The sequence below is a fragment of the Muntiacus reevesi genome, chromosome 2 (assembly GCF_963930625.1).
Source record: "Muntiacus reevesi chromosome 2, mMunRee1.1, whole genome shotgun sequence".
In the NCBI taxonomy this organism is placed as follows: Eukaryota; Metazoa; Chordata; class Mammalia; order Artiodactyla; family Cervidae; genus Muntiacus; species Muntiacus reevesi.
Window position 1 is genome coordinate 235,009,490 of NC_089250.1, and position 13,666 is coordinate 235,023,155.

The 13,666-nt window shown below is 33.2% G+C and overlaps 1 protein-coding gene across 2 annotated transcripts in view; it reads right to left on the minus strand.

Annotated features, from left to right (window-relative positions):
• RPGRIP1L (RPGRIP1 like) overlaps window positions 1-13,666 on the minus strand; it is a 96,381-nt gene that overhangs the window by 56,485 nt on the left and 26,230 nt on the right. For both annotated transcript variants that reach the window (XM_065925348.1, XM_065925349.1), the window contains exons 9-13: window positions 12,425-12,498; window positions 6,633-6,772; window positions 1,624-1,730; window positions 1,349-1,399; window positions 489-668 (exon numbers count right to left, since the gene is read on the minus strand). In XM_065925348.1, the coding sequence (XP_065781420.1) occupies window positions 489-668; window positions 1,349-1,399; window positions 1,624-1,730; window positions 6,633-6,772; window positions 12,425-12,498 (552 nt within the window). The remainder of the gene's footprint in view (window positions 1-488; window positions 669-1,348; window positions 1,400-1,623; window positions 1,731-6,632; window positions 6,773-12,424; window positions 12,499-13,666) is intronic.

The window sequence follows — 13,666 nt, forward strand, 5'->3', positions numbered from 1 at the left end:
GTTTTTAGATCCTGGGGATACTGGGAGCTGTACACCACTGTTTCCTGACTTCAAAGAGCTTACAGTTGAAAAAATTATGCTTGACAATGTTCATTAATCAGGAGTGAAATCCACACAACTCTGGATTCCTTTTAAGGAGTGATATTCCCATTAGTTAAAAGCTAACACAAACATAGCTGTGGCAGGACCTTAGGAGAGACTATAACCCAGCTGCAGAGTGTGCTAACACTAGCAAAGGGGGAATTCATCGCCACAGTTCGCTCTCTAAAACCAAGGACTTAAAAAAACATTATTTTGTTTTAGAACTCTTTAGTCTTAAGCATCCAGTTACAAGGCTAAATTCCCAGCATGTGGTAACACATGACAACAGATTATAATAGACGATAGTAGAGGATACTGCTTTAAAATGCAAATCATCAAAAAAAAATGCAAATCATCAGTAGAATATTATAGGAAACCTATCTTCTGGATTTAGTGTATTACAGTACCTGATAATCTTTATTAATTTTATGTTGCATAATTAACATATTTCTTGTCTTTTCAAGTTCTTGCACTGTTTCTGCATGAGTTGCTTGCAGCTCTTTCATGGACCGTTCTAGATCTTTATTAATTTTACTGTCTACTTTTTCTAAAAATGAAAGGTCTCCATTTTTTTGTGATTTTTGAGCCTAAAACAAAAACACGTTTTATTACCAAAACAAGAGTTTCTAAAATGTAATCGTGAATTAACACAGATATAGCAAGAAATCATTAATTGAAAACAGACAGATTTCCATTTTCCATTAGGAATAAAGCAGTCCTGATATAGAATACAATAATTGGATAGATATTTGGAACAATTACAGAGAAATAGAAAAACAGTTTATTACTCCATGATGTAAAAGAGAATCAAGTACATTTATTTCTATTTCTTCATTTGATTAAAATCTACACTGTGATGACCTAAAAGGAAAGAAATATATTTTCTTGTGTCTTCTTATAAATAACAGAATATTCTAGAACTGGAAAATATCTTCTGGTGACATGTATAATTCAATATTTTACTTAAGATAATAGGGTGCACCAAGGTCTCTTAGGACAGAAAATTGTTGATTAGTTTTACAGTGGGGCACATAAAAGTGAAATGTTTGTTACAGTTGGAGAAAGTGCTTTAAACATGAGTTTTTGAGGTCTACTTTAATGTAATTTTGATGTCATTATGAAATATGTATATGCTGTAACTAAATGTCACCTGACCACTTTCCTGAATAATTCATTCTGCAAGTATAAAGGTTACAGATAAGGATCATCATTATGCTGAAACACTTATATGTAGACATGAAATTCATGGTGAAGTTTAGAAAGTTACCTTTATAAGCAGGAGAGCTTCACTCAATTCATCAGCATTAATATCACTCTCCTGCAAAAGACAGAGTAAGTAAAAGCTCACAGTGAGATATTAATGGAAAGTACAAGAGATATTCCAACTACACAGATTACCCTCAATAAGCTGCAAGACACCATGGATTAATAAACTAAGTTGTATATCTGTATTCTGTTGCTTTGTGGTACAGTGTTTTCTTGACGTATAAAGTAGTTAGATAAAAATTTGGAGTTCATTTCCTAAATAGGAAAATGGTTCACCTGGTTGTAAAACTTCATGCGGTTTTTAAGTTCATCAAGTTGTTGCTTTTGTTCCAGGTACTGTAACTGGAGTTGTCTATTTTCTTGACTGATTTTCTCATTTTGCCCTTAAAAATAAAGTCAGCACAATTAGAAAGTTAAGTGAGAATGAGGTAGAAGAACACATTTTAAATTAACTTAATTGGTAAGCTAGTATTGTTCTCTAGTACCTTAGACAAAGGCAGCAGGGGAATGAGGAAGAAACGCACACTCTCATGTGTCCACCATATGGATTCACTGGCTTATCAGAAACTTAAGACTGAGGTTCACAGTATTAATATAAGGAAATTGTGCCTCTGGGACTTCAAAGGAACATACTATCTAAAATACCTAAGAAAATATGTTTCTAAATCTATGACTTTTACTTACTTATTAAGGGTCCTGAAAGGCATGCAAAAAAAAAAAAATTGTGTCTTTTAGTGTTTTTAAAATCGACTTCCTTGAGTTATCTTTTCCCCATTTAGCATAAGGTCTTTTTTAATTAAAACAGGATAATTTCTCTGGTGATAATTCTGGATCCATAATTATCATCAACCTCATTTTTAAATAACTCTGTTAAGGTGAGAGAAATGGATTCTCAACCAGTGCATCGTAGTATCAACAATAATTCATGGGCATTCTTTATTCATTGAGTTCATGCTATTAATTAGGACATGGACTCAGAGCTATCATTATGGGATGGAGATAGGTTACCCTTGCCTATGTGCTCATTCACTAGGACCCACAAGCTGGGGTATAGGGAAGAGCTACAGAAGACAGCAAATCCATAGAGAGTTGAATTTTTTACTCTTTGCCTTAAATATGCTTAACTTAAAAAAAAAAGCATAATGGCTAGCTAACAAATCTATCCTTCAGTCCTATGTTCCTAAGTGTATTCTTCACTAGAGATCGTTGTGGCGGTCAAGTATTCTCTTTTGTCGTCTCCCTGTGGACTGACTCTAAACCATGTCATCCAAAGTGTCTCGACTAATTTCATCCTGCTCACAGAGATTTATGGTTATCATAAGTCCTCAACTCAAGTTGCACATTTTTGTTTCCTTTGCTTAAAAAAAAGAAAAAGGGAAATCAACTTATTTGCCAAGAATTTCTTACATGAATACATTTGCACACTGACTGCACTTATACAAAAATGTTTCTGACTTTCATAAAGTTTTGTGTTCCCAAGACATAAATGCTACATATAAGTAAAAACTGCAAATCACACAGTTAAGAAGTAATGGATTAAATTAGATGATTTTTAATATGACATATTTCTGGCAAACTAAGAAGTAAGAAAAGTTACCCTAGGGTATGTAAAACCATTTTAATATCAAATATGTAAATATTTTTCTTATTGACAAAAGGTTAAAAGGTTACCCTAGGGTATAAACAGCTACTGTTCAATGAACTAAATGAAAGAATTTTCCAATGTGAACAATACTTGAAAAGTTTTAAGGTAAAGCTCAAATATTTATCTCTAAACTAAAAATTAGGATTAATAATAAATGTGAGTTATTACGAGATAAATTTGCTTTTTTGGTTAGAGAGTAAAACAATAATGTGAAACCCTTTATTTGATGTTGATTAGGTTACAACACAATCCAGATTAGGTAACAAAAAGAAGGTAAATGTAGTGAGAAAGATGTAAAACCAAGGTCCTGGGGACAATGTAATTTCCTTCTCGGGCCAGTGAAACTTTCAGGGGTTCTGAGGGGGACCTAAAGTGTAAGGACATGACTGCTCCATCTTCATCCAGATGCCGTGTATATTACTTCTATGCTCTAGTTTTTCTGGTCTCTCAACTTTTCAGAGCAGGGTATATGTTACTGGTGTAAATAAACTTATTCAAATGTTCCTTCCTTTACTGACTTTTGTTTCAACAACCACATCCCCACTTCACTGGTTATTTTTAAAACCAAGCCTTTATTAGTGTGAAAATACTTTATTAATGGGAGAAGGTATTACTGAGTAACAACAACTCTCTCTCTACAGAATTTTATGTAGAATTATCTGCTATATTTTTCCTTTCTTAAACTGTTTATTGGGGGATATAACTCCTGGGACTTTAAAAGTACAGAGACGTTATAGTTCAAAGAGGATATAGACTTGCTGAATTATAATATGAAAAAAATCAAAGCACTCTGTACAAGATGAAACATAACTTCTTTACCTTATGATTTGACAAAAAGCAGGTTAAGCTAAACAGCATTTTATTCAAATGAGATAACATTTCACTCTTAAAATTATGTTCTTCGAGCACACCATTAACAACCAGAATGCAGAGAACAATTCAACTAAACAATTTTCAGAGCTCCTTTGTGCTAATATCTTCAGCTGTGATCAATATAACCATATGTATTATGCTGAATTATGCATTTCAGCTAAAGATAGAATGGAACTTTCAAAAGCAGGCCCTTAAACACATGCAGTTAATTTAAGCATTAACCAAATGCAAACTGCATTTACATATCCTTCCCCCACATATTCACACAATCTGAAACTAATTTGTACCTTGAATAAAGAGGTGAGTATTCTCTAAAAATAATTTGCCAGTTAGATGAATGACTACAAGAAGCCAGGGAAACATCTTCTGGCAGAGAACACTTGATACACAAGAAAGTAAATGTGTGAAGAGACTTCAAAGTAAAACGAAACAATTTCAAAATCTGTAATACAAAAAGGAATTTTCTAAATATTAAAAGATTTCCTTAAATAGACAAATTCAATTTTTGCTCTAATAATTCCTGGAAAAAAATTGTTTAAAGGCTGTATTATTTTTCTTATAATCTATTTGAACATTTTCACAAAGAAACAAAAACTTGAAACTAGTAGAATTGTAAATTCTAGGTATTCAGGCAAAAATAACTAAAACAGTTGCATTAAAAAAAGATTTGGTTCTAGCAATTTTTCTTAAGCAAATAATTGGATAAATGTGTAAAGATCTGTGCAGAAAGAGGTTTATGATACTTAAAAAAGCTGAAGTTATTTAAAAATTCATCAATAGAAGGCTGTTAAACTGTCTATGGCAGATCCTCACACTGGAAAACTATGACAGCCATTATGAATGAAGATGTGGATTTATACATGTACTTTTAAAAAAAGCACATTAAATTACATGTATACATATAGAAACAACTCAGGAAAGACATATATAAATAATAGTGATTATTTTGTGGGTTGTGGGATTGAGTGACTTTTAGAAGAAATTTTTTTGTTTATTGGATTCTTTTTTAATAATGCACGAGTTATTTTCATTATTCAAAAAAATCTGAAAGACTTAAGAACCAGTAAAAAAAAAAAAAGATAAGGAATGCACTAGTTGTATTAAAATAACTTAGCAATTGTTGTTTTAATAATTTACAGGAACCCCCAGAATTAATCCAACAGCAATAAATAGGTTTTTTAAAAAAAAAGAAAGAAAAAAAAAAAGACCACTAAGATTCTATCCTCTTCAGCGTTTCTTTCCAGAGAACAATGTAAATGTGAAAAGATAAGTGTTTGGAAATTTTGATATCTAGGGAAGAACAGAAAGCAAAGAAGTGAGAAAGGTTTACTTCATTTCTCTTTCCTTTAGAACGAAAAGAGAGGAAATATAGAGAACTTCTACTTTGGTGGAAGACTTAATTGAGCAACTACTAAACAAAGCACTTTGTTAGGTATAAAATGCTACACATTAAAATCAGGAACTATATATCTTTGACGTAAAAACTTTAAAATATCCACCCAGTCAGAAATCATGTCACCATTTTATTCTACTCACAATTTTCTAGAAAGAAATTCAGAAACCATCTGCCATCAAACTTAACCACTTGGTAAATATAACTACTGCATATATATTTCATTGAGATTAAGACCCCATTGATTACAAGATGTGCTCCAATTTCAGACTTCTTAAAATGCTAAAAAAAAAAAAAAAATCAGACCATAATTTAAAAAAAATGTTATCACCTTTTTAGTGATGCTAAAAAGATGCTTCCCAAATTCAGAGATATTAAAATGGGAAAAAAAATCTTTCTTAGAGTTAACAAAATATGGCAGTGTGATCTAAATCAATATAGCGACAACTGCCTAGATATGTAATTGTTTTTTTTTAACTGAGTCTGTATTAAACGTTTAAATGTTCTCATGCAACTGAATTGCAAATGTTCAAAAGGAGTAACCTTAATAGCACATCAGTGGGTTTATCTAGCAGATGAGCAAATACATACAACACTTGGAGCAAACAATTCACTTTCCTGGCTGTGCATTTGTGAGTATAGGTGTGTATAAGATAGTAGAGCAGACATCTACTTTAGTTATAAATTATTTTACTTCTATGAGACAAGAAGGGTGAGATCTGGGGCTCATAAAGTGTAACTTATTAATGATTATTATTTTAGCAGGGACATCTTGACAAGGCTTCTGTATTTAAGTTCTCTGTCACAGAGTAGAATTCGACATTTCACTATTAGAGAGGTCTTCCCTGTCTGCCAGATCAAAAACAGCCAAGAGAGACTTCCGCCCTTCTCGGCTGTCTTCCACGGCCATTTTTTCCCCCGTCTGCACTTGCCACCACCTGATGTATTGCATATTTATTTAATTACTATCAGTTTCTCTCTCTCAAATTTATGCTGCATGAGGACTAGGTCTTTTTTTGTTCCTTGCTGTATCCCTGGAACTTAGAATAATGCCTAGCACAAATTGGTGCTCAATCAACACTTGTTGACTTGAATAAATTTAGGAAAATTAAACAAACTAAAGACAACCTGAACAAGAGTAACTCTGAGGAAAACTAATTTGTTTGGCATGTATGCTAAGGTGAGTGAAGGGAAATTTTCAGCAATCACTAAACTCATAAAAGCGGACGACGGTTCATACAGGCTGTGTCCCCAGTAAGCAGCAAGGTGCCTGGCAAAGCAAGAGCACCATAATGAGTACTTATCAAGTCAGTGAATAACGATGAATAACATGCATGTCCGAAATGAGTAAGTCAGTAGTCATTTCACATGTACCTCTTTCAGTTTTTAATCTGTCAAGGATTTCGGTTTTGTCTGCTAAATCGGATTTTAAGGCTGTCTCGAGTTGAGCAATCTGTACTTTCAGCTGCTGTTCCTTTAACTTCCATTGCTCTTCGTGGGCAGCATTGAAGGCACTGCAAGACACACGTGACAGGCAGGGAAAGCTTGGAAATCAGCTTCAACCGAAAATAATAAAGAGAAAAGCTTTTAGTGGCACAGAGACCACTGTCATCATGTCTTAGGAATTAAGTAAACATATGCTGGTCTGCTGCTGTTGAAACCAAGGCGCCTTTCTCAGGCTGCGGTTAGGGAACATGAAAGAGTTTGTGGGATGAGCAAAGGAACTGGCCTTAATTTAGAGCTCTAAAGTCAGAAAAGTTGGCAGTGTGCAGCTTTTGTGGGACTACTAAAGGAATTCAGATACTGTACATAGTCCAAAGGAATCCACAATTCCAAACCTCAGCAGTAGACCTCAGACAAAACCATCCTCTCCCACGAATGCACCCTCTTAATACAGAGAAAAGGGACTCTCCACCTGATCGTTAATTCTAGAGTTTGAACTTTTAAAGAGTCGGTGATAAAAACATATCCAGAAAATACTGGCCACAAAATGATGGCAATTCTGATATTAAACAGCAGTGATCATACAGTTTTTGTCCTAAAAAGCAAACAGCAGCAGGCTAAGAACAACCAGTCTTACACTGTTACACATTATTGGGGTGAAAACCCAATGAGAGCACCTTGATAATAATGTTACAGGTAGAATTATTATTCATTAATAAAAGCAGCAGTTTAAACTATCATGAAAATCTACTAATGATCAGACACAGGACATTGGAAGAATCAGCTGCAAAATAACCAAGTGGTATGCAGAAGGTATATAGTAAATATTTGTTTAGGTCACTGGTTTCCAAATGTTGGCCTAAAACACTGGTGCTAGGTTAAAAATGCAGATCCTGGGGCCCTGGAATTCACAGTTTTATAAAGTTCCCCAGGTGATAACCAGGTTTTGGAAAAACTGATCCTGATCTGTATTTCAGCAGAAAACTATTATCTGTGAAGCTTGATATGACTGAATAATTATCAGCAGGTTTGACCCTTCTACTTATTTTTAAACCCAGTAAAGGAAGCAGAAATTTACTAAATCTGGTTTTGAACTGATGATAAAGTAAATGGAAAAGAAACTTGTTACTGAAAATTGCCGAAACTTGTTACTGAAAATTGCCGTAAATGTTGCCCCCAGCTAGTCTGAGGTTTTATTCCAAAAGAGATACTTTTCTGGGAGGCATGTCTTTCAAAAGAACAAAAAACTGTGTATTTATTTTACAGTTTGAATGTTTTTACTGCATTTAAAATAACATGACCTTAAAAATAAATGGAATTCTAGGAGTTTCTCTAAATATGACATCTGTTTCTTCTATCAGTGTTCTCATTTCACATATGGAACCTTAAAAAAATACATGGATCTGATATATCAATGTTTTATGTTAATTTTATCAAAGGTAGAGTCACCTAGGTTTAAATGAAATCCAAATATGTACTTTAAATACTGAAGTAAAGAATATCCCCTTACATTTTCATTTTTTTATAAAGAACAAATATATTTCCATATCTGGTCAAATTATGTATACCAAACACATACACATATATGCATTTACGTGAGTGTATGTGTGTGTATGCATGTGTGTGTGTGTTTTATATTATTAAAAACATGTACTACCCGGAAAAAAAATTAGCATGATGAAATAGGCACAACCATACATTATATCAGCTGCTAAAAATTAGAAACAGTAGTGTTCCAATAGCATTAGTACCAGCAAAAAGATCACCAACAGTTAATCTGGCAGAAACATCAGAAGCTGTATGTGTTTAAATTAAGAACAATTTAGCAGCCTGGTTTTTCCAAACCCACAAAATACTAGTGTAAATCAGCATAAGTCACTCTGAATTTAGTCCACTGCTATCTTCCCTCTAAATTTAGGATTACATTCCACTGGAGTTTCATGAGGAATTCCTTTTGAATTTACTGTATTCCTCTATGCTTGGAGCCATCTGTGTAACTATAAATGGTAAACCACATCTGGCTCCATTTTCTTTGTAGAGGCTGTGTACATGATTAAATCTGCATATGTGAACAGTCTTTGAGAACCCTTTATTCATGAAAATGTTTTTCTACATTGCCTACAGTGACAACTAAGGAAGGGATCATAGTTGGTCTTTGTGCACATTGCATTGTTACATTATGTTTCTGGAGTGATAAAGTATCCATCTGCAATGGAATGCCCATTGGTTCCTGTGGTCACTGGCATGTCCACTGGCAGTCATGGGTCAGCATACTGTAAGTACACACCCTTCATCAACAACATGGTAAGATAAAAAAAAAAAGAGCTGAAGAATTCAACTCTACCCTAAAGTCTTTTTTCTTACGGAAGGAATTCCTTTTGTTCCAATGTTTAAGGGCATCCTAATGTGAGGGATAGGGAAGAATAAGCTCTAATCCTCCATAAGGAAATTCATAGGTACCTCTGTTAGGCCTAGTGGAAATTAAATGCATATTAACATGGGGACATTTCACTTACTAAAGGAAAAATGACTGCCCCAATGTACCCAGTTTGATTTCCAAGAAGCACAAAGTGCTCATTTAGGATCATATGAGCATCCATGTTTCTTAGAAGATTATAGGGGGTCAGGTGTTTGATTTACAGAAATAGAACAGAGAGTCTATGGATGGTCAGCAGTGTGCCCTTAAATTTTGGATATTAGATGACTATCACATTGTAAAAACTTGAATCATTCAATTCTTAAAATGGTTAATATCATCTTCAGAAACTAGACCAACTCTTCTTTTAAATATGTACTGGATTAGTGTCTCTCAGGAGTTAATACCTTAAAATCACCTTTAAGAGTCTCTGGATTCAAAACTCAAATTGGCTGAATCTGAATTGAATGGTGTTGGGGGTGAGGGCCAAGGGCAGGTGGGGAGGTTTCACAGGGTGGGTGAAACCTCCATTTTACTGTTTTCAGGTTATTGATATACATAATAGTTGAGGGACTGTTGCATTCATCAGCTGCATTAACCTAAAACTACATACTAACTTCAAAAATGGGACACAGCTTTACTATATTATAGTATAGCTTTTCTCTCTGACCAAATTAAAAGATTTAATTGCAAAAAATTTTATTCTGAATAATTTTAATGAACATTTCTTAAAGTTATACTCATTGCTTGGCAAAGTATCAAAAATGTTATAACATTATTAAAAATGGCTCATACCAAATACTAGCATGAAGATTTTATCTTACCAGATGATTCTCTAATATGTCATATGTCAAATAATAAACACATTCAAAATACCATTTGAAAAGGAAGATGAGAATGCAATCTGCACATCACATTTTTCTACTGAAAACCAGCCAATTCTGAATAACAAACAAATGCTCTCCTCTTAAAAACATGCTATCACTATGAGTAACCAAAACGGGAATATATGTAGTTTGTGATGAGCCTTACTTATTGGCAATGATGAATAACACTGCCATGAAATCCAAGAGCTGTAAAGAATCCTGGGGAGGATGTTGATTTTTGTAGAGTTTTTTCAACTATGCTTCTGAAAACACATTATGTATTTAAAAAACTGTATTAGAGAATTTTATAGTTCTAGTTGCTATCATGTGTGCTTGCTGGATTTTGTCCCTAAGTGACATTTTTTTTTTTTTGACACAAATGTTTTGACACTTATTATACCCATTTACTTCTACACACTTCACACAAACTTCAAATGTAAGCAGCATAATGAAGTCTGTTTTTAATGTGACAGGGAAAAAAAGGTTGCTCAAGCACAAAACATTAAAATAAAACCCTTCAAAGTCAGTTTTACACTCTCATATCATATTCTAATATGAAAAGATAAATTTCATGATGATAAACTCTGAGAAAAACATGCCTTTCTTAAAATTTCATTTATGCATTATTCCCAACAAAGTTTAATGCTTTTTATTACAAGAAAGTATATTCAGTAAATTCTCACATTGAAGGGGAGTAGAAAATGTAAAAGTAATGACCAAATGGCACTTATATTCATGTATTAAGACCATGTTAAATTACTTGAAATTATAAGATGTTAAGATAAATATTTATAAATTAATAAAAATTTCAAAATGTATGAGTTCTATTATTCCATGAATGTTTCCCTTTTGCACATATAATTTTCCATTGCAATTAAAATCAGAGAGAGACATAGGGGAAAACAAAATCAAGTTTCAGATTCAAACGAAATGGATTCTAGTCTTGTACAAGGGTTTCAGCAATGCTGAAACTGACTCTGTACAGGTTTCGTAATTTTTCTTGAGTCTTAATTCCCTCATTTATAAGATACGGGGATAACATTATTTTCTCTGCTATATAATATTGTGATTGTGTGATCTATACAATGAAATTTTAAGATTTCAAACATACAACTACTAAACAGGCATATTATGCATTATTCTACAGAGACAGATAAATCAGGATAATAAAGGCTTTATATAAAATTAATCAGGGATGATGAGAGCGAGGACCAGAACAAAGCACTAGGGCCACATGATCTGGAAGGGGGTCCAAGGTAAATTCCACATAAAGATTTTTAGCCAGTCTGTCCTTGCTGGAGAGCCCAAGATGTTACTTTGATGTTTGAACCCACTAATGGTAACCTTTAATATAATGAGCCACTGTGCAAAGATAATTAACACTAGGATAAGCAACGTAGGTGATACTCCACAATGACGCGTAACATTAATTTAGGTATCTTCTCAAAGTAAACCAAAACAAAAGCCTCTGCTTACTACTTGTATAATTTGTAAGATGTAAATTTAGCTTATAAAACATATCAAACAAAACCCAGTTAAAAAGTTAAAGCTATATCTGTGGATCAGATAGCTATTTTCTGATGTTTCAGAATGTGACCAATTAGAAGCAACTGTTGAATATCAGCTGTAACATAAATATATATGTCAATATATATAAAATTTACTTGTATGTAAATCTGCATTACCACTTACTGGTATCATACACTGAAAAAACTTATAAGTACACACACATGTGTATTACTTAACTGAACAGAGCTGTGGGGCAGAATTTTGTTTCTAACATTACTAGAAAGGATTAATTTTTAAAATACCATAATTATGAAGCAGATTTTAAAAAAAAGGAAAGCAGCTCTCTAAAATACATCTTAGGATAAAGATGCTGTGTTTCTCTTTTTCAGAACCAGGAAAAACTAAGACCTTTGCTTCCCATCAACGGAATTAGGCTCAGCTAATAGGCTGGGTAGCCCAGCAGAACAAACAAGGGCTTGGACAGACCAAGAGAGGTTCAAATACGATCTCTATTACTTCATAGCTTTAAGAACTCTAATAAATTTACTTAATTCTATTTTATTTTCAATTTCTCCAAAGTGGGCATTAATAATACCTACATTTCCAAGTTGTTGCAAGGAATTTATAACAACGCATAAGCAGAGTATTTATCGCAGTGCCTGCAAACTTGCCGTCTGTATTCAAGAAATGATAGCAGCTGTTACTGCCAACAAAGTGATATGGTTTTCTTAGTAACAGACTGCTGTTCAGGTTAAAGAATTTACTACCAATCCCTTAAAAAAAAAGCTTATTTTTCTTTTGTTACATGTATAGATTTCTTGCAATCAGCTGTGGCTAATTCTTTCATCAATATTAGGTTTTCTGACATTCAGTGTTTTGATAGAAAAGATCTCAAACAAGAGGAGGAGAGAACACATGGAATTATTATTTACCTGTTATAAAGTTTATCATAGTTTTCCTTTAAAAGTTCTCGTTCCTTTTCTAAATCACTAATTCTATCCTGCAACTGAAATGAAAAGAAAATTACACATTAAGCACATAAAACCACCTAGGGATTAAAAAACAAAAACAAAAACGGGGAGACAAACATGTTTCAGTCTTGATTTCTACATTGCAGCCGTGAACTAGGCCACGTATACTGTCTGTATCTAATTTAGCATCGGTTTTTTCCAAGTTGTTAAGTAAACATGAAATTAATATTTCTGCTTTAATTTAGTAAGGACGTATGCACTGCTTTATGGCAACATGTGACAAAACTCAATAAAGAATGTGTTAAAAGCTTCTATTAGGTTTGGGGAAACATAGTATTTTTTTACTTTCCTCCCTGATGGATTCCATCATTCTGTTCATTTTGTATTAATTTCCAATTCCCCCCCTTCCAAAATTAAAGAATTAAGCTTTCTTTTGGTTTGTGGTTCAAACAAATTGTGTCAATCACTATCTACTGTGAACGCACAATTTCTCATGTTACAAAGAAACATCTTTCAAATGACTGAACAAATTAAACTGTATACCTTGCTTTATCCCAATATATAAATGAATAATATTTTTAGAAATAAATGCCAATAATTATATATTGATGACTAAAATGTAGCTTTCTGAATTTATTTCTAGTATTTCAGTTTAATTCACCATTATATTTTATTGTTACAACCTTTCCCCATGGATCAGAGTACTCTTAAAATTCATTCCCTTCTCAAAATTCTCTTTTGATGCCAGTATGAGACACTGTAAAAGACTCTTCCAAGATGACAAGAGAAAGTAGGCATCTTATTTCATTTCCATTCTCTTTAAGGACAAGGTTAACAGACTACAGAAGATTGTGCTAGCTGGGAAACATGAGAAGCAACATGAATAGGAAGATGAGTTTTCAAACAACTTCTTAGGAAAAAAAATAATTTCTCAAAATTGCTGACATTGTACGGCAGAACATTGTCCTCCTTAGAGACAGATATATTGCTATAATTGTTCTGACATCTCAAATGACTAATAAACTGTTAAGATTGAGAAAGTTAAGTTCCTCAGGTAATCTGGTACCTGTTTAAAAATGTCATGGTTAAAAAAAAGCCATGGTTCTCCTTTCCTCAAGGATCCTTAATCCTTTAGATACACAGTGGATCTCAGCACATTTTTTAAGTATTGTTAACTACCGATTTGCCATGCACATATTACTG